At 47.5% G+C, this 27,203-nt stretch overlaps 3 protein-coding genes across 3 annotated transcripts in view; 2 read left to right on the top strand and 1 right to left on the bottom strand.

The window, feature by feature from the left end:
* LOC144607393 (phosphatidylinositol 4-phosphate 5-kinase type-1 gamma-like) overlaps window positions 1–27,203 on the top strand; it is a 187,915-nt gene that overhangs the window by 90,756 nt on the left and 69,956 nt on the right. The window lies entirely within an intron of this gene.
* mrpl54 (mitochondrial ribosomal protein L54) lies at window positions 1,638–6,097 on the bottom strand. Its single transcript, XM_078423715.1, has 3 exons — window positions 5,963–6,097; window positions 3,266–3,422; window positions 1,638–1,990 (listed from the first exon to the last, which is right to left on the bottom strand). Exons 1-3 carry the CDS (start codon window positions 6,066–6,068, stop codon window positions 1,858–1,860), a joined length of 396 nt encoding a protein of 131 aa, XP_078279841.1. The 5' UTR covers window positions 6,069–6,097; the 3' UTR covers window positions 1,638–1,857.
* The window catches only part of LOC144607425 (mucosa-associated lymphoid tissue lymphoma translocation protein 1-like), a 25,489-nt gene continuing 11,181 nt past the window's right edge, over window positions 12,896–27,203 (top strand). The window contains exons 1-10 of the mRNA XM_078424284.1: window positions 12,896–12,991; window positions 13,920–14,094; window positions 14,702–14,868; window positions 15,751–15,881; window positions 17,576–17,724; window positions 20,674–20,836; window positions 22,716–22,812; window positions 24,490–24,537; window positions 25,164–25,217; window positions 26,801–27,117. Coding sequence (XP_078280410.1) covers window positions 13,955–14,094; window positions 14,702–14,868; window positions 15,751–15,881; window positions 17,576–17,724; window positions 20,674–20,836; window positions 22,716–22,812; window positions 24,490–24,537; window positions 25,164–25,217; window positions 26,801–27,117 — 1,266 coding nt within the window. The 5' untranslated portion in view covers window positions 12,896–12,991; window positions 13,920–13,954. The remainder of the gene's footprint in view (window positions 12,992–13,919; window positions 14,095–14,701; window positions 14,869–15,750; window positions 15,882–17,575; window positions 17,725–20,673; window positions 20,837–22,715; window positions 22,813–24,489; window positions 24,538–25,163; window positions 25,218–26,800; window positions 27,118–27,203) is intronic.

Here is a 27,203-nt window from a genome sequence, read left to right on the forward strand (position 1 = left end):
TAAAAAGGCACAGCAAACAACAATCAACATAAAATATAAAATATAGTCACTTCAAATGCGTTTTTTAAGTGTCTGGTGCTGGATGTGCGTGTGTGTGGGGTGTTAAAGTCCAGGTCCAATAGGGGCAGGGGAGAGAGGAGGAAGGGAGGGGAGAGAGTTCAGCATCCTGACAGCCTGGTGGAAAAAACTGTTCTTTAGTCGGGTGGTGCTTGACCTCAGGCTGCGAAACCTTCTCCCTGAAGGCAGGAGGGTGAAGAGGCTGTTGGAGGGGTGGGAGGGGTCACCCACAATGCTCAAAGCTTTGCGGGTGAGGCGGGTGGTGTAAAGGACCAGGAGTGTTGGGAGTGAGGCGCCAGTGATCCTCTCAGCAGTGTTCACTATGCGCTGCAGGGTCTTGCACCACCATTCATTGTGATCATGGCTGATCATTCTCAATCAGTACCCCGTTCCTGCCTTCTCCCCATACCCCCTGACTCCGCTATCCTTAAGAGCTCTATCTAGCTCTCTCTTGAATGCATTCAGAGAATTGGCTTCCACTGCCCTCTGAGGCAGAGAATTCTACAGACTTAACATCACATTGTAGGAAGATGTGTGCAAACATACTGCCTCTTTTCCCACATTGGAGCAAAAATGACCAACGTTTTCAATGTAAAGTGTTTTGAGAGGGCCTAACCTCAGGAAGTAAATGTCTTCCACCTTTAGTGCCATGCGTATCAACTCTTATCTTCACAGCCACTGCCAGGATATGTAAACTAATCTGTGTCCTTGCCCATGGCAGCATCCAAAGGGTGTCAGGGGTTATGGGGAGAAGGCAGGAGAATGGGGTTGATTTGGCTCGGAGTACATACAAACCACCTTTCCAATTACTGGCCCGTCCCACCAAGCACCAAGAAGGCCACGACCTGAAACGTCACCCATTCCTTCTCCCCAGAGATGCTGCATGTCCAGCGTTTTGTGTCTACCACCAAGCAGCTTCCAGTTTCATGTGACCTCAATGGAAAGAAAGGTAAGTCAGCCTCAACCCCATGAGAGCTTCTGGAAGCAGGTGTGGTTGTGGCTTTTAAAAGGCTTTTAGATGGGTACATTTAGATGGAAATGCAAGGAATAGAACAGGCAGAAGGGATTAATATAATTTGGCATCATGTTCGGCACAGACATTGTAGGCCGAAAGATCTGTTCTCTGTGCTGGATAGAGATCCAGGAGCACAAGTGCAAGTGTCCAGGAGCAACAAGACCAGAGCCAACACCCCAGCAACATTCACACCACAGAACTAACACTCCAGAACACTGGCCAGAGAACTAACACTCCAGGAACAGATGTTAGTTAAGATACTTTCACTGGTGAGGAAGTTATGAGCAAGGGACCTGTTATTTAAAACCAAGGTGCGAATAACTTTTTCCCCCCGAGAGAATGGTGAATTTCTGGAATTATATGCCCCTGTAAAGGGGTGGCAGAAAGTCAGCACAGAAGAGGAGAATAGATTGGCCGTGATCATACTGACGGCAGGGCAGGCCTGTTGGGCAGGCTCCTACCCCACTAATTATGAGTCCAGTGGATGAAGGCAACTACAATAGTGAGTCAGGAGAACATGCACTTTTTTCCCCCAATATCCTTTGAGTAGAGTGAAAAACGAGAGAAACTTTCATAAAAATACTGCTCTTTATTTTTCTTATTATTAATAGGCAATGTAAGTGTTCATCACAGCTCATACTGTGTGCAGCTGTGAATCTCGCGGAGAGCTACGTCACACATCCTCATGTAATGACAGTCTTGAAGACTTGGTGCTCAAATTTTCTCCTCTGAAGATATTCTTCATTTTCGTGAAATGGATAACTTCAGCTTATGTCCAAAACTTGTTAGAATTTCTTTCCTCTGTGCTCTTTGTTGTGTTGCCACATGTGTTCTTTTCTTAATCTTTTCAAGTATTCCCTGGAGTCCGGGTCGAGTTCATCCAGGGTCTTTGGAGGTCCGAGGTTCAAGGAAAACAACCTACAAGACATTTATCTAATAAAAGAATCAATTCATTTACAGCTCAAAGCATCCAGTTGACAATAAACTCGCCGAGTGACCAACACAGAAGCTCCACTGGATATAAGAGCTGGCAGTTGCTGGAATCTTTAGCAAAAAGGAAACCAGGGCAGGCAGTAACCGTGGAGGGAACTTTCTGAAGGGCAGCACAGTGACGTAGCGGCAGAGACTATGACTGTGGGCGAGGTCTGTACGGAGTTTGTACGTTCTCCCTGTGACCGCGTGGGTTTTCTCTGGGTGCTCCCACATTCCAAAGACGAGCCGGTTGATAAGTTAATTGGCTTCTGTAAATTCCCCCTGGTGTGTAGGATAGAACTAGTGTATGGGGCATTCAGGGTCATCGTGGGCTGAAGAGCCTGTTTCCACGGTGCATCTCTAAGCTAAGCTGACAATCCTGACCCAAAATGACATCAGTCCATTTCCCTCCACGGATAACGCCTGACCCACTGAGTTCCTCCAGCAGTTTTGTTTTTTTGCTGAAGGAAAAAACTGCATTACTGAGCCATGGGCATCAGGTAAGTACTAATATCAAACCTGCGAATACCATATTACGTACACTGAATGTTTTACACGAGATTAGATGAAACACATGGAAATCCAAGCTTCACCCGGGAATGTGTTTAGGGGGGTGGCAGGAACAAAAAGGGCAGGTCATTGATTCATACAGCAAAGAAAGAGGCCCTTCGGCCCAACTTGCCTACACCAACCAACATGTCCCAGTTACACTAGTTCCACCTGCCTGTGTTTGGCCCATATCCCTCTAAACCTGTCCCATCCAATCTAAACTGGTCCTATCAGGTGGGTGTATATGTGCAGAAGGGCACTGGAAGAGATGTTGGAGTCAACCAGTACAGATGGAAAGCAGAGCTATTAGTGACTAGGTGACGTTTCAGATTGAGGCACTTCTACAGAAGAGTTCTGACCCAAAACGTCACCCATTCATTCTCTCCAGAGATGCAACCTGACACACTGAATGACTCCAACATTTTGTGTCTGTCTTTGGTGTAAACCAGCATCTGCAGTTCCTTCCAACATCATAAGCCACGATACAAAACGGGGATTGTAGTAGAGTGAGGTGGAGCCATCTTGACTGACAAAAATGGATTGCCTAATGGAAGGATCCCTGAACTGGGCAGCAACTACTACCTCCACTAGAACTGTTCCTGTACTTAGGAGTTGGTACTCTTATGTAGTTGGAGGATGAAAACACACAATCTAGATGAGGACAATACTTACCATTCAGGGTATTCAGTGTCGGGCAGTAGCTTTGGGTCTGTGCCTTGTTTGTAGATGTTCACTCCCACAGCATGTGTGGTCAGAATGACAGGATCCTTACAAACCTCGGGACCTTGCAAAGCCTCCTTAACTCCAACCTTACCTTTTCCTTTGAAAACTGAAAGATACAAGCAAAATATTGAGACACTGGAGTCACATCTTTATGACTTCCTAACTTCCAATGGCTTGAAGAACTTAGCTACCACTCATCAATATATCAAGTCAAGTCAATTTTATTTGTATAGTACATTTAAAAACAACCCACGTTGACCAAAGTGCTATACATCAGTTCAGGTACTAAGAAACGAACATACAATGGCACACAAACATAACAGCACATCCATAAACAATTCACAGCGGCCCCTCGAGGGTCTCAAACGCTAGGGAGTAGAAATAGGTTTTGAGCCTGGACTTAAAGGAGTGGATGGAGGGGGCAGTTCTGATGGGGAGATGGATGCTGTTCCACAGTCTAGGAGCTGCAACCGCAAAAGCGCGGTCACCCCTGAGCTTAAGCCTAGACCGCGGGATAGTCAGTAGCCCCAAGTCGGCCGACCTGAGGGACCTGGAGATAGAGGGGTGGGTATGGGGGGGGGGGGCAAGCCCGTCTAGGCGGTGTACACGTGTTCGTTTACTTATTTATCTATTTATTCACTTCTCTATGTTCTAGTAATCCCTGTAAAGCGTCTTTGAGTGTTTGAAAAGCGCTATATAAATGTAATGCATTATTATTATTATTATAAAGATGCAAGTGCCAAAGGCCGGGAGATTGGCGAGTGTCGGGTAACGAACTGGTTAAAAAAAAGAGAAAGTGCTGGAGTAACTGAGCGGGTCAGGGGCGTCTGTGGAGAACACGGAGAGGTGACGTTTGGACCAGGACTCTTCTTCAGAATGATGGAGGGGGGCGGACTGGGTCAGGGGGCGGACTGGGTCAGGGGGCGGACTGGGTCAGGGGGCGGACTGGGGGAGGGGGCGGACTGGGTCGGGGGGCGGACTGGGTCAGGGGGCGGACTGGGGGAGGGGGCGGACTGGGTCAGGGGGCGGACTGGGGGAGGGAGCGGACTGGGTCGGGGGGCGGAATGGGGGAGGGGGCAGACTGGGTCAGGGGGCGGACTGGGGGAGGGAGCGGACTGGGTCAGGGGGCGGACTGGGGGAGGGGGCGGACTGGGGGAGGGGGCGGACTGGGGGAGGGGGCGGACTGGGGGAGGGGGCGGACTGGGTCGGGGGGCGGACTGGGTCGGGGGGCGGACTGGGTCAGGGGGCGGACTGGGGGAGGGGGCGGACTGGGTCAGGGGGCGGACTGGGGGAGGGGGCGGACTGGGGGAGGGGGCGGACTGGGTCAGGGGGCGGACTGGGTCAGGGGGCGGACTGGGGGAGGGGGCGGACTGGGGGAGGGGGCGGACTGGGTCAGGGGGCGGACTGGGGGAGGGGGCGGACTGGGTCGGGGGGCGGACTGGGTCGGGGGGCGGACTGGGGGAGGGAGCGGACTGGGTCGGGGGGCGGACTGGGGGAGGGGGCTGACTGGGTCAGGGGGCGGACTGGGTCAGGGGGCGGACTGGGGGAGGGGGAGGGGGCGGACTGGGTCGGGGGGCGGACTGGGTCGGGGGGCGGACTGGGTCGGGGGGCGGACTGGGGGAGGGGGCGGACTGGGGGAGGGGGCGGACTGGGTCGGGGGGCGGACTGGGGGAGGGGGCGGACTGGGGGAGGGGGCGGACTGGGGGAGGGGGCGGACTGGGGGAGGGGGCGGACTGGGGGAGGGGGCGGACTGGGGGAGGGGGCGGACTGGGTCGGGGGGCGGACTGGGGGAGGGGGCGGACTGGGGGAGGGGGCGGACTGGGGGAGGGGGCGGACTGGGGGAGGGGGCGGACTGGGTCAGGGGGCGGACTGGGGGAGGGGGCGGACTGGGTCGGGGGGCGGACTGGGGGAGGGGGCGGACTGGGGGAGGGGGCGGACTGGGGGAGGGGGCGGACTGGGGGAGGGGGCGGACTGGGGGAGGGGGCGGACTGGGTCAGGGGGCGGACTGGGGGAGGGGGCGGACTGGGTCAGGGGGCGGACTGGGGGAGGGGGCGGACTGGGTCAGGGGGCGGACTGGGGGAGGGGGCGGACTGGGTCAGGGGGCGGACTGGGGGAGGGGGCGGACTGGGTCAGGGGGCGGACTGGGGGAGGGGGCGGACTGGGGGAGGGGGCGGACTGGGTCAGGGGGCGGACTGGGTCAGGGGGCGGACTGGGTCAGGGGGCGGACTGGGTCAGGGGGCGGACTGGGGGAGGGGGCGGGGACCCGGAGAGTCTCGACCCGAAACGTCACCTACCCATGTTCCCCACAGATGATCCCTGACCCGCTGAGTTACTCCAGCACTCTGTGTTATAAGCGTCACCTATCCATGTTGTGGGAAGGAACTGCGGATGCGGGTTTACACGGAAGATAAGACATAGAGTGCTGGAGTAACCCAGCGGGACGGGCAGCGCCAGGCTGTGGAGAGGAGGGGAGGGGCGGGGCGGGTGGAGTTTGAAGGAGCGTCTCCACAGATGCCGCCTGTCACCCGGACCCGCCCCGCCCCGCCGGGTAACTAACTGCAGCGTTGTGCGCCTCTGACTGAAGGGCGGAGGGACGTCCCCCCGTCCCCCCCCCGGGCCCGAGCCGATGCTCCAGCGGCCGCTCACCTGCTTTCTTGGCGTAGCCGCAGGCGGGCGGCGAGCGGAGCAGAGGATCTCCCCGGAGGAGGAGCAGCGAGGCGCCGCGTCCAAGGGCCCTGGTCCCGGCCGCCATCGCCGCGCGTCACTGCGTCAACCTCCCCCCCTGCGTCATCGCGTCAACCCACCCACCGCGTCAGTCACCGCGTTAACCCCCCCCGCTGCGTCACCGCGTCAACCCCCCCCCCCCCCCGCGTCGTCGCCTCGCGTCACTGCGTCACCGGCCCAAGCCCGGAAGAGGCGGTGCTGCCCGTTGCCATGGAGACACCACAAAGAAACATGTCGTCAGGCAGCATCTCTGAAGAGAAGCAATGGGTGACGTTTCTGCCCGTCCCGCTGCGTTACTCCAGCTTTTTGTGTCTATCCTCGGTTTAGACCAGCATCTGCAGTTCCTTCTTACACAAAGAAACATAGACAATAGGTGCAGGAGGAGGCCATTCGGCCCTTCGAGCCAGCACCGCCATTCATTGTGATCACGGCTGATCATCCACAATCAGTATTCTCCCCATATCCCTTGATTCCATTAGCCCGATGAGCTAAATCTAACTCTCTCTTGAAAACATCCAGTGAATCGGCCTCCACTGCCTTCTGCGGCAGAGAATTCCTATCTCAACTTGTCCTATCCATGCACCTGTCTAACTCTTAAATGTTGGGATAGTCAATAGACAATAAACAATAGACAATAGGTGCAGGAGGAGGCCATTCGGCCCTTCGAGCCAGCACCGCCATTCAATGTGATCATGGCTGATCATTCTCAATCAGTACCTCGTTCCTGCCTTCTCCCCATACCCCCTGACTCCGCTATCCTTAAGAGCTCTATCCAGCTCTCTCTTGAATGCATTCAGAGAATTGGCCTATGACCTTAGACCTATGTCCTCTGGTTCTCGATTCTAGGCAAGATGCTCTGTGCTTCTACCCAATATGGTGATATAGAGCGATACAGTGTGCTCAACGTGCCCGCACCAGCTAATGTGCCCCATCTACATTAGTCCCACATGCCTGTGTTTGGATCATATCCCTCTAAACCTGTCCTATCTATCCATATCTCTCTAAACCTATCCTATCCAAACTAGCCAACTTTATGTTGCACTAAATGTTAATGATATGTAAAAGGGCAGTTTTCATCCAATTTTACTGGGCATCGGTGAAGCCGCACTAGGAATGCTGCATGCAGTTTTGGTCTCCATTTTTTAAGGATAGCTGTGCTTGCCTTAGAGGCAGTACAGAGAAGTTCACCAAGTTGAATGTAGAACGTCGAAAAATGAAGGAAGGTTGGTCTGATAGTCATTGGAGTGTGGAAGAGAGAGTTTGAAGGGTTGTAAGTGCTGAGTTTGAAGTGTTTGAAGTGCTGGAGTAACTCAGCGGGTCAGGCAACATCTCTGGAAAACAGGGATGGGTGACGTTTCACAGAGTGCTGGAGTAACTCAGTGAGTCAGTCAGCATCTCTGGAGAACATGGATAGGTAACATTTCACAGAGTGCTGGAGTAACTCAGCAGGTCAGGCAGCATCTCTGGAGAACATGGATAGGTGACAAAAGAAAACTGCAGATGCTGGTTTAAATCGAAGGTAGACACAAAATGCTGGAGTAACTCAGTGGGTCAGGCTGCATCTCTGAAGAGAAGAAATGGGTGACGTTTCGGGTCGAGATCCTTCTTCAGAAGGTGACATTTTGGGTTGAGACTCCTCTGTAGACTGATGATGGGGGGAAGGAACAAGAAAGCTGGAAAAGGGGAGAGGCTGGACCAAGCATGGCAGGTAATAAGGTGAGATAGTCGAGGGGGGACGGGTGGTTGACAGTCGGAACAAAGGCCAGAGATAAAAATAGTCGTTGTGAAACAGGTTTGAGGATTTGCAGATTGTGAAGCAGGGGGGGAGAAAGTTAGGCAGTACCTCTACCACTATGCCACCGTTCTGCCATATATCAACTCACAAAGTTATGATCAGGTCACAGTCACCTGGTGAAGTGAGGGAACATTAAGTGCAAATGCAGAAGTGGGTTTGTTTACTACTGCATCTAGAGTTTCACATCCCCAGTTTTCATACACTTCCTTTTTCTTTAAAGAGGCCAGCTGTACTTAGATCATTTGTTTCTAATAAGCAGCTAGTCGGGAGGCCGTTTATGGTCTATAAGCAATGTGGAATTGAACAGACCACAAAGTCTCTCTCCTCTGGGACTCACCACTTTCCAGACCATTCAACCACGGGTAAGTCCTTTAAATCCATTCAACATTTAGTAAGACAAACACACAGGTTGTGGGTGGATATCTGAAAACACTAAATGTTTAGTTTTTAAAGCTTTTGTATGTTCCTGAAGCAGTTTGATAAATTCAGTGATAGTCCTTTCCAGAGCTTTTAGTTACATTTGGAATACACCGTTATTAATAATAACTGCATTCCTCTCATAACATATGATGGGCTTGTTCCTTTTCAATGATTTAGCTCTTGGGGCTAATGGAATCAAGGGATATGGGGAAAAAGCAGGAACGGGCTACTGATTTTAGATGATTTGCCATGATCACATTGAATGGCGATGCTGGCTGGAAGGGCCAAATGGCCTACTTCTGCACCTATTGCGATTTTTCTATGTTTCAATGGTTCAAGTGAATTTTATAAACTGCTGCTGTCTCGAAGACTGGTTGATTTCAAGTGAAACTGTCTGATCGTTGAATTGCAGTCTGTTCACGTTGGTTTTGTTAAGAATAATGGTTAAATTACTGAACTTTTTGAGTTTTAATGTTAATGGGTTAAATGGGCCGGTAAAAAGAAAAAGAATTTTAACATATATTAAAAAAATGAAGATAGATATAGCTTTCTTGCAGGAAACTCATTTAACAGAGATAGAACATCAGAAATTAAAAAGAGACTGGGTGGGAACGATTACTGCAGCTTCATTTAATTCAAAAGCGAGGGGAGTTGCAATTTTGATCAATAAAACATTACCAATCAAAATACAAAATACAATTATTGATCCTGCGGGAAGATATGTGATTATACATTGTCAACTCTTTTTGGAATTATGGACCTTGATGAATATTTATGCACCAAATGAAAATGATATAAAATTTATACAAGAAACTTTTTTGAATCTGGCCGATGCCCACGATAAAATACTAATAGGTGGAGACTTTTATTTTTGTTTAGACCTAGTTTTAGATAGATCAGTTAGGACAGTTACAAAAACGAAAATAGCAAAATTAACTTTGTCATTGATGAAAGATTTAAATCTAACCGATATATGGAGAAGACTTAACCCAAGAGAAAGAGATTATTCTTTTTACTGATATAGACATAAAAGTTATTCGAGGATTGATCTCTTTTTATTATCAACAAACATACAGGACAGAGTGAAAAATGTTGAATATAAAGCAAGAATATTATCAGATCACTCCCCTTTAACAATGTCAATGGTAATGATGGATAAAGAGGAAATGACTTATAGATGGAGATTTAATTCAACATTATTAAATCGAGAAGATTTTTGTGAGTTTATGAGAAGACATATTCAATTTTATTTAGATACAAATTCCAACTCAGTTGATGATAAATTTGTTATATGGGATGCAATGAAAGCATATTTGAGAGGACAGATAATAAGTTATACTTCCAAAATTAAGAAAGAATATATGGCCGAAGTATAGCAATTGGAGAAAGAAATTACAAAATTAGAAAAAGAATCTGAAAGGTATGTAACGGAAGAGAAACGAAGACAACTTATCAATAAGAAGTTACAATATAATACATTACAGACATACCGAACAGAAAAAGCAATTATGAGAACTAAACAGAGGTACTATGAGTTAGGAGAGAGATCACATAAGGTCCTTGCCTGGCAGTTGACAGCCGAACAGTCTTCGAGAACGATTAACGCCATTAGAATAAATACAAATAAAATTACTTATAAACCTTTAGAAATTAATGAAATCTTTAAAAAAAAATATTCTGAACTATACCAGTCAGAATCACAAAAAGATACTAATGAGATAGATTTTTTTTTAGCACAAATAAACCTTCCTAAATTAAATTTAGAAGAACAGATGGGATTAGATATGCCTTTTTCATTAAAAGAGGTCAAAGAAGTTTTAATATCACTACAGAGTAATAAATCCCCAGGAGAAGATGGGTTCCCACCAGAATTTTATAAAAAATTTAAAGAATTATTAATTCCTCCTTTTATGGAGGTAATACAGCAGGCAGAAAGAACACATAACCTCCCAGAGTCTTTTACGACAGCGATTTTAACAGTAATACCAAAAAAAGATAGGGACCCTTTAAAACCAACATCATATAGACCTATATCTTTGCTGAATACAGATTATAAAATAGTAGCAAAAAAATTATCTAATAGATTGTCTAAGTATTTACCAAAATTAGTACATATGGATCAAACTGGATTTATTAAAAATAGACATTCTGCAGATAACGTAACTAGGTTACTTAGTATAATGCATTTGGCACAAAAGAGGAATGAAATAAGTGTAGCAGTAGCTCTGGATGCAGAAAAAGCATTTGATAGGTTAGAGTGGGATTTTTTAATAAAGTATTGGAAAAATATGGGTTAGGAACAACTTTTATAAACTGGATTAAAGCTCTAAATGTGAATCCCAAAGCTAAAGTAGTGACAAATGGCCAAATTTCAACACCGTTTCAATTAAAAAGGTCAACTAGACAAGGATGCCCATTATCACCTGCTTTATTTGTCCTGGCGATAGAACCGTTAGCTGAACTAATTAGAACTGACCCAGATATTAAGGGTTTTAAAGTCAATCAGGAAGAATTTAAGATTAACTTATTTGCAGATTATGTTTTGATATACTTAACAAAACCATTATATTCGTTGCGCAAACTATCTTTTAGATTAGAAGAATATGGAAAAATATCAGGTTATAAAATAAATTGGGATAAAAGTGAAATTCTACCCCTTACTAAAGGAGATTACACAATGTCGATTACTAACCCAATTTAGATGGCCATTAATTGGTATAAAGTATTTAGGTATAAGAATTGATAATGATATGAAGAACTTATAAAATTAAATTATTTATTATTACTAAGAAAAATAAAAGAAGACCTTGATAAATGGATGACATTACCAATAACATTAATAGGAAGAGTTAATGCCGTTAAAATGAATATATTTCCGAAGTTACAATATTTATTCCAAACATTACCAATACAAGTACCACAGAAGTTTTTTCAAGAGTTAAATAAATATGTGCGGAAATTTATCTGGAAAGGTAAGATGTCAAGAATATCGTTGGAAAAATTGACATGGAAGTTTGATTCAGGAGGATTACAACTTCCGAATTTTAAGAATTATTATAAAGCAAACCAACTGAGATTTATTGCATCTCTTTTTGAAGAAAAAAACCCGGCATGGACAAGAATAGAACTAGACAAAATAGGAGAAAATATACCAGAAGACTTTATATATAAATGGGAACCTAAATTGATACGGGGACTGAAAGAATCTCCATTATTAAAATACTTGATCGGATTATGGAATAAGGTAAATTTTGAGGATGAAACAAAAAAATCTTTATTAGGAAAGACTACTTTGATTCAAAATAGATTGATACCTTTTACAATGGATAACCAGCTTCTATATAGGTGGCATCAAAAAGGGATTAGATATATAGGTGATTGCTTTGAAAAAGGTATATTGATGTCATTTGAACAATTGAAAAATAAATATCATATATCAAATCATTCTCTTTTCTGTTACTTTCAATTAAGAGCTTATTTAAAAGATAAATTGGGTCAAACAATGTTATTGCCGAAATCTAAGGAAATTGAAAACCTAATTCAAAAAGGACAAATTAAAAAATTTACTTCTATTATATATAATCTAATTCAAAAAAAGGCCCCTAAACAAGGAATTCATATATCAAGGCGAAAATGGGAAACAGATTTGAATATTAATATTGATGGAACAAATTGGTCAAAACTAAATGTAAAAATTGTCCCTAGTGGGTGTAGGATAGTGTTAATGTACGGGGATCGCTGGGCGGCACGGACTTGGTGGGCCGAAAAGGCCTGTTTCCGGCTGTATATATATGATATGATATGATATGCCTTGACAGTATGAAAAATACAATAAATGTTCGGTTTAGACTAGTACAATATAACTTTCTGCATCAATTATATATCACACCACAAAAATTAAAGAGAATAAATTCAAGTTTATCTGACCAATGTTTTCGGTGCAATCAAGAAATTGGTACTTTTTTTCATTCTACTTGGTCCTGTTCAAAAATACAACCTTTTTGGACAAACTTAAGAAGTTTTCTAGAACAGATTATCGGAATACAACTTCCATACAACCCAAGATTTTTATTATTGGGTGATGTTGAAGGAATAAGACCACAACTTTAAATGAATAAATACCAGAAAGAATTTATAAAAATTGCATTAGCAGTAGCCAAAAAAACTATCGCAGTTACTTGGAAATCAGATTCCTATTTAAGTATGGACCTTTGGAATAATGAAATTTCTAACTGTATCCCACTTGAAAAAATTACTTATAATTTAAGGAACAAATATGATACTTTTTTAAATATCTGGCGTCCTTATCTACAAAAGAGGGGCCTATATATATAGAAGAATTGTTCATATTCTCAATGGTTCTTTTGGGAGAGATGTACATATATATACAGTTTATTCTGTTTGGAATTCCATGGGGCGTGTGCAGGACCCCCAACACCCAGGCAATCTTTAATCTTTTTTTCTTTTCTTCTTTTTTCTTATTTGGGGTTAGTATAAGGGGGGGGGTGGGGGGAAGGGTGGGAGGGCTTGTTTTCTAAAAAGTTCTGTAAAAATAAAAAAATTAAAAAAAATAAATAAAAAGAAGAAAAAAAAGAGGCCAGCTGTACTTAGATCATTTGTTTCTAATAAGCATCTAGTCGGGAGGCCGTTTATGGTCTATAAGCAATGTGGAATTGAACAGACCACAAAGTCTCTCTCCTCTGGGACTCACCACTTTCCAGACCATTCAACCACGGGTAAGTCCTTTAAATCCATTCAACATTTAGTAAGACAAACACACAGGTTGTGGGTGGATATCTGAAAACACTAAATGTTTAGTTTTTAAAGCTTTTGTATGTTCCTGAAGCAGTTTGATAAATTCAGTGATAGTCCTTTCCAGAGCTTTTAGTTACATTTGGAATACACCGTTATTAATAATAACTGCATTCCTCTCATAACATATGATGGGCATGTTCCTTTTCAATGATTTAGCTCTTGGGGCTAATGGAATCAAGGGATATGGGGAAAAAGCAGGAACGGGCTACTGATTTTAAATGATTTGCCATGATCACATTGAATGGCGATGCTGGCTGGAAGGGCCAAATGGCCTACTTCTGCACCTATTGCGATTTTTCTATGTTTCAATGGTTCAAGTGAATTTTATAAACTGCTGCTGTCTCGAAGACTGGTTGATTTCAAGTGAAACTGTCTGATCGTTGAATTGCAGTCTGTTCACGTTGGTTCTGAGTCTTCATTTAATCCCATTTTTCCTACCCCTTTACTCCTTTATATTCTTTCTACTCACTTACACAGCATCTTAACTTTGAAATGATCCTGTAAGACATCAGCTTGTGACAAAACACTTCAGTTATGACCATGTGTAGGAAAGAACTGCAGATGCTGGTTTAAATCAAAGGTAGACACAAATTCCTGGAGTAACTCAGTGGGTCAGGCAGCATTGCTGGAGAGAAGGAATGGGTGATGTTTCGGGTCGAAACAGCATTTTGTGTCTATCTTCAGTTTCAAACATTGTAGAAATCCAATTCCTTCACTTTCCCCATTCATTCTGGTGGGATCGCTAGAAACCAGATGTCCCTGCTTCCTCATTCATGATTTCAATCAGGGCTCACAAATAGCACAGATCGTTGCCTTTCACAATTCCTCTTTGTGACGTCTTCCTAGCAGAGCATTCATGCCGTTGAAGACTTGAAGTCAAAACCATGGACTACTGGAATATCCCTTTGAATAGTCTTGGGCAATTAACGTTGAAAAGACTGAGTACATATCTGGACAACTGCACGGTGAAAGGATGGAGGAAACTGGCTGAGATTGTCGGCACAGAGAGTCGCTTCAGGTGCAGGTAGGCAACTATTCACTGTCAAAAACATAGAGTGCTGGAGTAACTCAGCGGGTCAGGCAGCATCTGTGGAGAACATGGATGGGTGACGTTTCACAGAGTGCTGGAGTAACTCCGTGGGTCAGGCAGCATCTCTGGAGAACATGGATGGGTGATGTTTTGGGTCGGGACTCTTCTTAAGTTGATTGTAGGGGGGGGGGGGAGATAGGGGAGGGGTAGGACAAAGTATGGCAAAGCCCCTCATTGCCTGCATCCACTTATTCCCTTCCACGCTTTGTCCTGCCCTTCCTCTCTCTCAGCTTCCTCCCGCCCTCCCTCCCCAGTCCCAACTCGAAACGTCACCTATCCATGTTCTCCAGAGATGCTGCCTGACCCACTGAGTTACTCCAGCACTCTGTGAAACGTCACCTATCCATGTTCTCCACAGATGCTGCCTGACCCGCTGAGTTACTCCAGCACTCTGTGAAACGTCACCTATCCATGTTGCCGGCCTAATGTCCTTTTCTAAACCTAAAAGTTCTTGGGTTGTGTTTTGATCGTAGAATATGTGAATATTACAAACCAGAGGCAGGCCATGAGGCCCTTCATTGACGTGTGTTTGTGTTGTCAGTGAGAAGGAGCTGGAGACGTGCTCGCTGCAGGTCCTGGACCTGGATGGAAGTCCGAGCCGACTGTACCTGCAGATGATTGCAGAGCGCGGCTGTCCCGTGAACCATTTGCTCAGCTGCCTGGACAAGATGGGACATACAGAGGCATGGCGGTGTGTGGCATCAATGGGTGAGTAAGGGCATTCGAACGTCATAACGTGAATCATTTGGAGCAGAGGCCGTGACTGAGGCGGGCAGCACAACTTGGAGTGTAATCATAGGTAGGGTTGCCAACTTCCTCACTCCCAAATACAGGACAAGGTGACGTCACTGCCCCGTGCCCCACGTGACCTCGCCCAACCAGCGGTTGCTACACAACCTGCCTCCCGGCCCGGGTGGCCGCCATTGGTGGAGCGGGAGCATGTGGCCGCTGGCTGGGTGAGGTCACGTGGGGCGGTGACGTCACCCTTTGTCCCGTATTTGGGGGTGAGGAGGTTGGCAACCCTACTAATACGGGACAAGGGTGGTCCCGTACGGGACAAACTAATTTAGCCCAAAATACGGGATGTCCCGGCTAATACGGGACGGTTGGCAACCCTAATCATAGGATCCATTTTTATCCTATTAGTCATTTCATTAATATCAAACAAGTACATCTTGCAGCCCTAAAGGCTCAGCCACCGGCATGAGCAGCAGAACGATCCATTCGGGTAAATCTTCTGCATCCAAACTGTTACGGGTCACCCAACCTTTTCATCCAGAAATGCTGCCTGACCCGCTGAGTCGCTCCAGCACTCTGTGTCCATCTGTGATATAAACTAGCATCTGCAGTTCCTTATTTCTACATTTTGGCTTACTCCCTCTGCGAAATCTCCTCAAGGTATGCCTACTTCGAAGAATTTCTCCTCCTCTCTCCGACAGAGTCTGAATAATGGTCTTGACCCGAAGCGTCACCGAAGGCATGGGATTGGGTGGAAGGAAGGAGCTCAGAGGGGTTGCTGCTGATACAAGTCTGTTTCTCGCTGTGTCCAGTCATGTATTGTCACCATTCCTGACGTGTGTTTTCCCACAGCAACGAACAGCATCCAGATCATCGTGCAGCCCAAGTCACACGATGCCACCGCTGGAGACAGGGTGTCCCTCCACTGTCAGGCTGTGGGCCCCCCAGGCCTCAGCTATCAATGGTTTCGTGGAAAGTACGAGGTGAGGACGCTGACTTTAGCCACCGCCTTCCTCTTGTCTGCTGGAGCAGTGGCTCAGGACTGGGACAGTCTAGTCCTGTGAGTGGTGGGGACACTGTGGGTCCCACACACTCCGCCATGGGTCAGGCAGGGAGCTGCTGGATGGGGCAGGGGATGGGCAGTTGGCAGCTGGTGCTCTCCTTCCACAGATCACGGTGATGTGTGGACACCAACCTTTCATTACCGTCTCCACATTATGTTTGGCTTTGGGCTTGGGGCTTCCAGAAGCCAGTCCATCACAGGTAGATGGAGTGGTCAAAAAGGATTTTGGCACATTGGCCTTCATCAGTCAGAGTATTGATTATAGAGGTTGGGAGGTCATGCTAGTTATATAAGACATTGGTCATAAAGTTATAAGGAATATGAGTTGAATTAAGCCATTCGGCCCATCAAGTCCACTCCGCCATTCAATCATGGCTGATCTATCTCTCCCTCCTAACCCCATTCTCCTGCTTTCTCCCCATAACCTCTGACACTCGCACTAATCAAGAATTGGTGAGGCCGCATTTAGAGCATTGTGTTCAGTTTTGGTCACCCTGTTATAGGAAGATGTCAAGCTAGAATGGCTGCAGAGAGGATATATGAGGATGTTGCCAAGACTGGAGGAGACTGGACTGAGCTATAGGGAGAGGTTGAGCAGGCTCGGACATTATTCCTTGGAGCGCAGGAGGATGAGGGGTGATCTTATAAAGGCGTACCAAATCATGAGTGGAATAGATCGGGTAGATGCACAGTCTCTTACCCAGAGTAGGGGAATCAAGAAGCAGTGGAAATAGGTTTAAGGTGAGGGGAGAAAGATTTAATACGAATCTGAGGTGCAATTTTTTACACAATGAATGGTAGGTGTATGGAACAAGTTGCCAGAGGAGTTAGTTAAAGCAGGTACTATCATAACATTTAAGAAACATTTAGACAGGTTAGTGGATCGGATAGATTTTGAGGTTTATGGGTCAAACGCAGGCAGCTGGGACTAGTGTAGATGGGACATGTTGGCCGGTGTGGGCAAGTTGGGCCAAAGGGCCTGTTACCATGCTCTATGACTATGACTCTATGACCGAACAGACTCTGAATGGTCAACTCCAGCACTTTGTGTCTATCTTTGTTATAAACCTGCAGTTCCTTCTTATTACAATAAATTGGGACATTGTGTTGCTAGTCATTGGTGAGGTCACATTTGGAGTCTGTTTGTCCAGATACAGGAAGGATGAGCAATAACATGTGAGGAAGGAGTAAAATTCTGGTATTAATGTCCTGGGGCACTTTCTCTTGCCTTTTGGTTGACTTAGACAATAGACAGTAGACAACAGGTGCAGGAGGAGGCCATTCGGTCCTTCGAGCCAGCACCACCATTCACTGTGATCATGGCTGATCATCCACAATCAGTACCCCGTTCCTGCCTTCTCCCCATATCCCTTGACTCCGCTATCTTTAAGAGCTCTATCTAACTCTCTCTTGAAAGCATCCAGAGAATTAGCCTCCACTGCCTTCTGAGGCAGAGAGTTCCACAGATTCACAACTCTCTGGGTGAAAAAGTTTTTTCCTCATCTCTGTTTTAAATGGCCTACCCCTTATTCTTAAACTGTGGCTTGTACTCAATTGTGTGGGGATATTGCCAATTCACACAACCTCTCTCTGGACTTTATTTCATTTTACCAGGTGGCAGGTGGAGACTCCTCGGAGCTGCTGTTTCGCAGCGTGGACGGTGCTGATGGTGACTGGTACGTCTGCAGAGTTCACTCTGGAGCTCAGTACTCGTTTTCCGAATGGGTTCGTCTCCGTGTTTACAGCAGCCCAACAGCAGGCAAGTCAAAGCATGGATCTGTCCACATCTTCATGCAAGTGGGAACTAGTGTCAAAGGGGCATGTTGGTCAGACTAGTGTCAACGGAGCAAGTTGGGCAGAAGGGGCTGATTACATGCTGTTTGACTCTGATAGTGCGGATGGGCAGAAAGGTCAGCGTGGATGTGACCTTAAAGCTGCGTATACCCTTTAACAATTGACTTTTCCACCTTGGAGGAAAAGGTGGAGATGGAGTGGGCATGGATAGAGTGGTCAAGATAGAGTAGGGTTGCCACTAGTGGGAGAGTCTAGGACAAGAGGGCATAGCCTCAGAATAAAAGGACGTACCTTTAGAATGGAGGAGGAATTTCTTTAGCCAGACGGCTATTGTGGCCAAGTAATTAGGTATTTTTAAAGCGGAGATTGAAGAGGTTCTTGATTAGTAAAGGCATCATAGGATATGGGGAGAAGGTAGGAGAATGGGGTTGAGAGGGAAAGATGGATCAGGCATGGTTGAATGGTGGAGTGGACTCAATGGGCTGAATGGCCTAATTCTGCTCCTATGTCTTATGGTCATGATTGTCTGCCCTATCTCTTCCTCTCATAATTTGATATCATGTCTCTATCATGTCTCCCCTCAGCCCCCATTGCACCAGAGTAAGCAATCCATGTTTGACCATCCTCTCCTGACATCTAATACCCACTAAACCAGGCTGTGTATCTAGTTAGTATCTAGGGTTGCCACCTTCCTCACTCCCAAATATGGGACGAGGAGACGTCGCAGCCCCGCGCCCCGCGTGACCTCACCCAGCCAGCGGCCACGTGCTCCCGCTCCACCAATGGCGGCCGCCATTGGTGGAGCGGGAGCACGTGGCCGCTGGCTGGGTGAGGTCTCACGGAGCAGTGACGTCACCCTTTGTCCCTTATTTGGGAGTGAGGAAGTTGGCAACCCTACTACTAATACTGGACAAGGGCGGTCCCATACGTACGGGACAAACTAATTTAGCCCAAAATACGGGATGTCCCGGCTAATACGGGACGGTTGGCAACACTATTAGTATCCAAAGTGCCGAGCTGTTTAAATCTGTGCCACAGGCAAGTCGTATAAAGAAATTGTGAAACTTTTTAAAGAGGGACACTGTGATTTTTAGAAGCTGTGTAAATTATAATTGTTCGCGGCACCTGTACAAGTGACTCATTATTCTTAGCTCTGCCAGTTCCTTCCTCTATACCCCACCCTGTAACTTGTTAATACTTTCCATTTGAAACATTAGCCACTGGTTTGACTTTGTCAGCTGAATTCTGCACTCTCACTATGATTGTTTGATGGGCCTCACGAATGAGCCTTCAAGTGTGTGGGTGCCAGCTGTCTGACCCTTACCAAGCCTCTCTCCCTCGATCCCTCTCTTCCCCTCTTCCCCTCTTCCCCTCTCCCCCTCTCCCCCCTCCCCCCTCCCCCCTCCCCCTCTCCCTCCCCCTCCCCCTCTCCCTCCCCCTCTCCCTCCCCCTCCCTCCCCCTCTCCCTCCCCCTCTCCCTCCCCCTCTCCCTCCCCCTCTCCCTCCCCCTCTCCCTCCCTCTCTCTCTCTCTCCCTCCTGTCCCCCCCCACTCTTTCACTAAATGTTTCAGTCAAGGTCAGTATGTTTCAAGATTAGAGAACTGTACGGAGATCATTGTTTTTCTCTCGTTTGTCTAAGCAACATTCCTAGTTGTTCTCAGTCATCAGGTTAATGGGTCTTTGGTCACACAGTCAAAGAGTGACACAGCATGGAAACAGGCCCATGGGCCCAACTTGCCCACACCAACCAACATGTCCCATCGACACTAGTCCCGCCTGTCTGCCTTTGGTCATTTCCCTCTATGACTCTATTTAGTTTCATTTAGGGATACGGTGGAAACAAGTCCTTTGGCCCACCGAGTGAGTCCACACTGACCAATGATCAGCTGTACACGAGTGGTATCCTGCAGAAGGGGACAATTCTGTACAGGCCAATTAACCTACAAACCTGTACATCTTTGGAGTGTGGGAAGATTTCGGAGATCTTGGAGAAAACCCACGCAGGTCACGGGGAGAACGTACAAACTCCGTACAGACAGCACCGGTAGTCAGGATAGAACCCGGGTTTCTGGCAACTCTAACGCTGTGCCACACTGCCACCCAGCTGATGCCCTCTAACAAACCTCACTGTGGAGAGCTTGGCTGACCTTTCACATTGACAGCATGGCTCAGACCTATCAATTGTAGCCTATGTCCCTCTATCACACCCGCCCACTCTCTACCCCTTCCCATCAAAGATACTAGAGGAACAAGATAGACCACTCGACCATAAAAACCGTAGTATGTCACGGCGCCATTTTAGTCGGCAGAAACTTGCAGAAACATTTAAAAAGAAAAATAACAAACATCTGTGAATTGATAGATGAGATATATTCTGCATTTTAATGGTATCATCACACACACTGTTCCCCCAAAACACTGATTACACTACGAGAGGCAGAGCGAACGGCGGGGTTTGCTTACTAAAATGGCTCCTTTGCGTACTAAACTTCAGTATAGACGATTTCAACGCAGTGGTCTATCTTGCTCCTCTAGTATCTTTGCTTCCCATTGCCAAGCTGGGAAAATACAGGAAACTCTCTGCCGACCTGTAGACACAAAATGCTGGAGTAACTCAGCGCTGCTCAGATGCTGCATCTCGGATGCTGCCTGACCCGCTGAGTTACTCCAGCATTTTGTGTCTACCTTCGATTTAAACCAGCATCTGCAGTTTTCTCCTGCACACATCCAACCTTGAGGCTGCTGTCATTCTGCCTGTTGTTTTTAGTTACCACAGTTAGTGTAGTATGATGCCAATAACTATTTGGTTCCCACAGTGTTTATTGTGCTGCGATGTTGTCTGATTTAGCTGAGTGTGAACAAGGTAGGACTGATATCTCGCTCTGTGCTGATGTATTTATTTATCCTGCTGCAGCAAGTGGGTTTTGCAGGGTCGATATCCTGGTGCATCCGGTCTCGCTGAGTTTGAAGGAGGGCGATACCATGGTGCTGGAGTGTTCCGCAGCGGGCAACCCTCCCCCACAGTACCAGTGGTTTCGTAACGACCACCTCTTGCCTGATGCCAATAAACCCAACCTGGAGGTATGTGACCATCTCCAGCCCGACACACCAGCTTAACTCTGTGGGCGGGCACGGTGGTGCAGCGGTAGAGTTGCTGCCTTACGGCGAATGCTGCACCAGAGACCCGGGTTCCATCCCCACTACGGGTGCTGTCTGAACGGAGTTTGTACGTTCTCCCCGTGACCCTCGTGGGTTTTCTCCGAGATCTTTGATTTCATCCCACACTCCAAAGACGTGCAGGTTTGTAGGTAAATTGGCTTGGTAAATGTAAAAAATTGTCCATAGTGGGTTTCGGATAGTGTTAATGTGCGTGGATCACTGGTCGGTGCGGACCCAGTGGGCCGAAGGGCCTGTTTCCGCGCTGTATCTCTAAACTAAATGTGCAGGCCCAGGCAGAGGTTCCATCTTTGTCAGGTGTTATGAGCAAAAGTGATCATTGATGTGATAATGTAAAAAAGGTGGAACTGATGCGGTTTTATACCAAAAATAGACACAAGGTGCTGGATTATCGCAGCAGGTTAGGCAGCATCTCTGGAGAACAGAATCTCTTGGCGGCACAGTGGCGCAGCGGTAGAGTTGTTGCCTCACAGCGCCAGAATCCTGGGTTCAATCCTGACTACGGGTGCTGTCTGTACGGAGTTTGTACGTTCTCCGCGTGACCGCGTGAATTTTCTCTGGGTGCTCAAGGTTTCCTCCCACACTCCAAAGATGTGCAGGTTTGTAGGTTAATTGACTTCGGTAAAAATTGTAAATTGTCTCTAGTGTGTGTAGGTAGTGCTCGTGTACGGGGATCGCTGGTCGGCGCGGACTCAGTGGCCAACGGGACTGTTTCCACGCTGTATCTCTAAACTATACAAATGGATAGGTAGCGTTTCAGGTCAGGATAGTCTGAAGAAGGGTCCCAACCCGAATCATCACCTATCTGTTTTCTCCAGAGATGTTTGCCTGACCTGACAACCGATGCTGTCAGACTATAATAATAATGTGTGGAGAGTGTAAATTAGGCAGCAGATTTTGGGATGATTTGTAGTTTACAGTGGAAAGAAAATTGGAAGTCAACGCGAGTGGATTTGAAAGGTCAAGCCAAGTGTGAAGGCACCGACCGATGGGACTTTCAGCAAAGGTCTATTCTCCCTCACCCGTGCCCACCACTTCCACTCTTGCATCTTTGGTTTAGTTTACTGTTAAATATTTCATTTTTCTCTCTGGTAGAGTTGCTGCTCACAGCACCAGATGCCTGAGATCAAACCTGACCTCAGGTGCTTTCTGTGCGGAGTTTGCACGCTCTCCATGTGACCGGGTGGATTTTCTCCAGATTGCTCCAGTTTCCTCCCACTTCCCAAAGACGTGCAGGTTTGTAGGTTCATTGGCCTCTGTAAGTTGTCCCGAGTGTGTGGAGAGGAGTATGTACAGAGGGGTGTGTACAGAGGGGTGTGTACAGAGGGGTGTGTACAGAGAGTGTGTGGAGAGGGGTGTGTACAGAGGGGTGTGTACAGAGGGGTGTGTACAGAGGGGTGTGTACAGAGGGGTGTGTACAGAGGGGTGTGTACAGAGGGGTGTGTACAGAGGGGTGTGTACAGAGGGGTGTGTACAGAGGGGTGTGTACAGAGGGGTGTGTACAGAGGAGTGTGTGGAGAGGAGTGTGTGCAGAATGTGGAGAGGAGTGTGAGGAGAGGAGTGTGAGGAGAGAGTGTGTGGAGAGGAGTGTGAGGAGAGTGTGAGGAGAGGAATGTGTGGAGAGTGTGTGTGCAGAATGTGGAGAGGAGTGTGTGGAGAGTGGATGCGCAAAAGTGAAGTAACAGAACCAATGTGAACGAATTATCAATAACTGGTACAGACTCGATGGGCCGAAGGGCCTGTTTCCATGCAGCATCTTTCAATCGATCGATCTTGATTGCAGGTTATTGCCGTTACAACGGCTGACCGAGGGAGGTATTGCTGTCGTGCCTTCAACCTTTATCATGATGTCTGGAGCAAAGTCGTTTCAGTGGAGATCGGTATGTTCAGTGCTACATAGGATCCATTATCCTTGATTATTCCCCTCTTCTAATGAAGTGGAGTCTCACTCACTCAGATACAGTTACGCAGAGTGATACAGAGTGGAAACAGGCCCTTCAGCCCAGCTTGCCCACACCAACCAACATGTCCCACCTACAATCGTCCCACCTGCCCGCGTTTGGCCCATGTCCCTCCAAACCTGTCGTATCCATGTACCTGCCATTTATACGTTGGGATAGTCCCTGTCCGAACTACCTCCTCTGGCTGCTCGTTCCACACATCAGAGATAGAATCTTGATTAGTGCGGGTGTCAGAGGTTATGGGGAGAAGGCAGGAGAATGGGGTGAGGAGGGAGAGATAGATCAGCCATGGTTGAATGGCGGAGTAGACTTGATGGGCCGAATGGCCTAATTCTGCTCCTATCACTTGTGACCTTCTGATCTTATGATCTTTAGAATGTCAGCTACAGAATTGTGCTATCATTCTGAGACTCACCTCATTCTCACCAGACAATCCCAAACATGACAAATGGTCCCACACAGCAATTTGCAGCCAGAAACTTGGTTATTTTCCCTTCTCCTTGGTCACGGGCTATCGAGGCCATCTGCTGCTGCCTCTTTACTTCTGATTTTCAATTGGGACTTTCTCTAATTGGACTTTACTGGACTTAATCTTGCACTACACATTATTATTTCCTTAATTATTAATGCCTGAATGCTGCAACTTTTGAATGCAAAAGTGGTCCTGACCTCCCACCTACCTCATTGGAGACCCTCGAACTATCTTTATAATAGACAATAGACAACAGATGCAGGAGTAGGCCATTCGGCCCTTCGAGCCAGCACCGCCATTCAATGTGATCATGGCTGATAATCCACAATCAGTACCCCGTTCCTGCCTTCTCCCCATACCCCCTGACTCTGCTATACTTAAGAGCTCTATCTAACTCTCTCTTGAATGCATTCAGAGAATTGGCCTCCAATGCCTTCTGAGGCAGAGAATTCCACAGATTCACCACTCTCTGAGTGAAAAAGTTTTTCCTCATCTCCGTTCTAAATGGCCGACCCCTTATTCTTAAACTGTGGCCCCTGGTTCTTGTTGCAGTTGTTTTACAGCTGTTGCATTTAACCCATTGGCTGCAGGTTCTGTCCTTGGCTCTTAAAGGGACTAACTACACTATCTAATGGGGGATTACACTGGAGGTGGTCTTGGAGGAGAGGGCGCTCCTCAAACTGTGGAGCATCCTGGACAATACAGCTCACCCCCTCCGTGACACACTGGCCAACCTGAGGAGCACCTTCAGCAACAGACTGGTCCCACCGAGATACAGCACAGAGCGACACAGGAGATCAATGTTCCCCAGTGGCTATCAAACTGTATAACTCCTCCCCCATCTGTCGTGGGGTGGACTGACTCCCCTCCCCCCTACCCCCCACCCCCTCCCCCCCCCCCCCCTCCCCAATCTCTGCACATCCCGCAATCCTGGGCATTCCACTCGTCACTTGAATTTCATGTTTCATGTATCTTGTGCTGTATGACTGTTGGCAGACCCAATTTCCCTCCTGGGATAAATCAAGTTCTACCGTATCGTCCCGTATATTTTTATTGTAACAGAGTTACACTTGTTGCCATGAATACTGCTGCCACTTATTCATATCTTTCCTGCATCCTTACAGGACCCAACACTTCCATCAATGAAACATGCATCGTGGAGACTGATGAAGGTAATATTTTCGAGACTTGTGCAAACTTCTGCCCTGCTTCATCTTCAATCACATGTCCGCCAATGAGACCTCTGTTTGCCGATCTTACTGGCCCAGATCTCAATGGCTCCCTGAGACACCAGCTAGTTGTGTCTTCATGTTTAAAGTCCCTCGTATTCCCAGCTCTGATGCCCTACCCTTCCCCAAACAGCCAACTCTTTAGAAATCTCTACGTTCCTTCAACTCTTGGTCTCTTTTAATCCTCGGAACAGACATCTGCAAAGGCTGGTCTGTACGAAAGATAGACACAAAGTGCTGGAGTAACTCAGCAGGTCAGGCAGCATCTCTGGAGAGAAGGAATAGGTGACGTTTCGGGTCGAGACGCTTGCTTAGACTGTCTGAAGAAGGGCCTCGACCCGAAATGTCACCCATTCCTTCCCTCCAGAGATGATGCCTGTCCCGCTGAGTTACTCCAGCATTTTGTGTCTATCCTGTGGGTTGTTGTCAGGGTGCTGGTGGGTGCTGGCCAGGACCTTATTCCATTGGAAACCTATTGGACCACAGTTAGGGTGCGTGATCGTTACAGTCAGCTTTGCTTTCTCTCTGCGATGAACACTGAGCTGATGTGATGCTGCATTTTCCCACAGCCTCCGGCCCAGGACCATGGTTGAAGGTTGACCATCATCCTACACATTTCCACGGTAATTCTGCGCGGTTTCCACGTCAGCTTTGTGTGGTCCCGATGAAAGTTTTCACTCTTTGTGAGGTGCGGGTTGCATGGGCAGGGGTTAGCAGATCTTGCCTGGACCCAGACTGAGTGTTGGCAGAGTATTTGACCCTAACGCCCAATTGGCCCATTCCCTGCTGAGTAGTTATAAATATAGAGCACAAGAAAATAAGATAGACACAAAATGCTGGAGTAACTCAGCGGGACAGGCACCATCTCTGGAGAGGAGGAATGGGTGACCTTTCGGGTCAACACCCTTCTTCAGAGTCTGGTCTCGACCCGAAACCTTCTCTCCAGAGATGCTGCCTGTCCCGCTGAGTTACTCCAGCACTTTGTGTCTATCTGCAGTTCCTTCCAATACACAAGAAAATAAGAGCTGGTGGAGACCAATCCCTTTGGGCCCATCCACCCTTTGGGCCCGTCCACCATTCACTCCGGCGGTGGCAAATGCAGTCGTGGCTTTAACAGGGCGGCACGGTGGCGCAGCAGGTAGTGTTGCTACCTCACTACTTCACAACCCCGGGTTTGATCCTGACTACGGGTGTTGTCTGTGTGGAGTTTGTACGGTTTTCCAGTGACTGTGTTTTCTCCGGGTGCTCCGGTTTCTTCCCACATTGCAAAGACGTGCGAGTTTGCAGGTTAATTGGCCCTCTGTAAGTTGCCCCCTCGTGTGTCGGGAGTGGATGAGGAAGTGGGATGACATGGAACTAGTGTGTGGGTTCAAATGTTGAAGCTTTGAATGAGTCAGCTTTGACCATTCACTTTCTCCTCACGTTTGCTTCACTGCGCTGGTCATGGACATGAAGACTATATTTGTCAACTCTGCAATTTTCTAGGGACGGACACATTGTCCAAACATCAAACACTCCCGGACAAGTGCAACACAAATTAAACATCATGTACAGCTCCCTCAACACCGAGCCTGCGAATACTCCCAGGATAACATGGTAGAGTTGCTGCCTCACAGCGCCAGACACTTGGTTCCATCCCGACTACGGGCGCTGTCTGTACGGAGTTTGCACGTTCTCCTCGTGACCTGCGTGGGTTTTCTCAGAGATCTTCAGTTTCCTCCCACACTCCAAAGACGTGCTGGTTTGTCTTGGTCTAAATGGTCGTCACGGAATCGCTGGGCCGAAGGGCCTGTTTCCACACTGTATCTCTAAACTAAACATAGAAAATAGGTGCAGGAGGAGGAGGCCATTTGGCCCTTTAAGCCAGCACCGGCAAACTAGACTAAACTAAATTAAACTAAACTACAGCACAGAATAGTCACGGATTAAATCCCCACATAAATTACCTACTGAGGAAGGGGAGAAAATAAATGTAAATCTTAGTGTGGGAATGAGATAAAGCAGGGGAACGCTGGCTGACGCTGGCTGATCTATGCGGCGCTGGCTAACGCTGGCTGACGCTGGCTGACGCTGGCTAACGCTGGCTGACGCTGGCTGACGCTGGCTAACGCTGACTGACGCTGGCTGACGCTGGCTGACGCTGGCTGATCTACGCTGCGCTGGAGATGTTATCTCGCTGATGTTCACTCACTCTGTTTGCTTGCAGCCACAGACAAGGTTGCCCTGCTGATGGGGAACATGAATTACCGCCACCACAAGCAGCTGAAGGCCCCCATGGTGGACGTACACGACCTGACCAACCTCCTCCGCCAGCTCGACTTCAAGGTGGTGTCGCTGCTGGACCTGACCGGGCCAGAGATGCACACGGCTGTCCATGAGTTCATGCTGCTGCTTGGCAAGGGAGTGTATGGTATCCACATTGTAACGCCTCCAATGTACAAGTGCAAATGCATTAGCCTCAACGTCAACTCAGTGCATGTGGGGAGGATGTTTCCACTAGCGGGAGAGTCTGGGATCAGAGGCCCAATGCAAATTGAAGGAATAGCACCTCATATATCACTTGGGTAGCTTGAACATTGACTTGTCTCTCTCTCTCTCTCTCTCTCTCT

This window comes from Rhinoraja longicauda, chromosome 28 (assembly GCF_053455715.1).
Source record: "Rhinoraja longicauda isolate Sanriku21f chromosome 28, sRhiLon1.1, whole genome shotgun sequence".
Lineage (NCBI taxonomy): Eukaryota > Metazoa > Chordata > Chondrichthyes > Rajiformes > Arhynchobatidae > Rhinoraja > Rhinoraja longicauda.

Coding starts and splice junctions, on each gene's coding strand:
- mrpl54 (XM_078423715.1), bottom strand. CDS start 6,068: ATGGCGGCCGGGACCAGGGCCCTTGGACGCGGCGCCTCGCTGCTCCTC. Junction 3,423..5,962: donor CGGCTACGCCAAGAAAGCAG/GTGAGCGGCCGC, acceptor TGTATCTTTCAG/TTTTCAAAGGAAAAGGTAAG. Junction 1,991..3,265: donor GACACTGAATACCCTGAATG/GTAAGTATTGTC, acceptor AATGTCTTGTAG/GTTGTTTTCCTTGAACCTCG.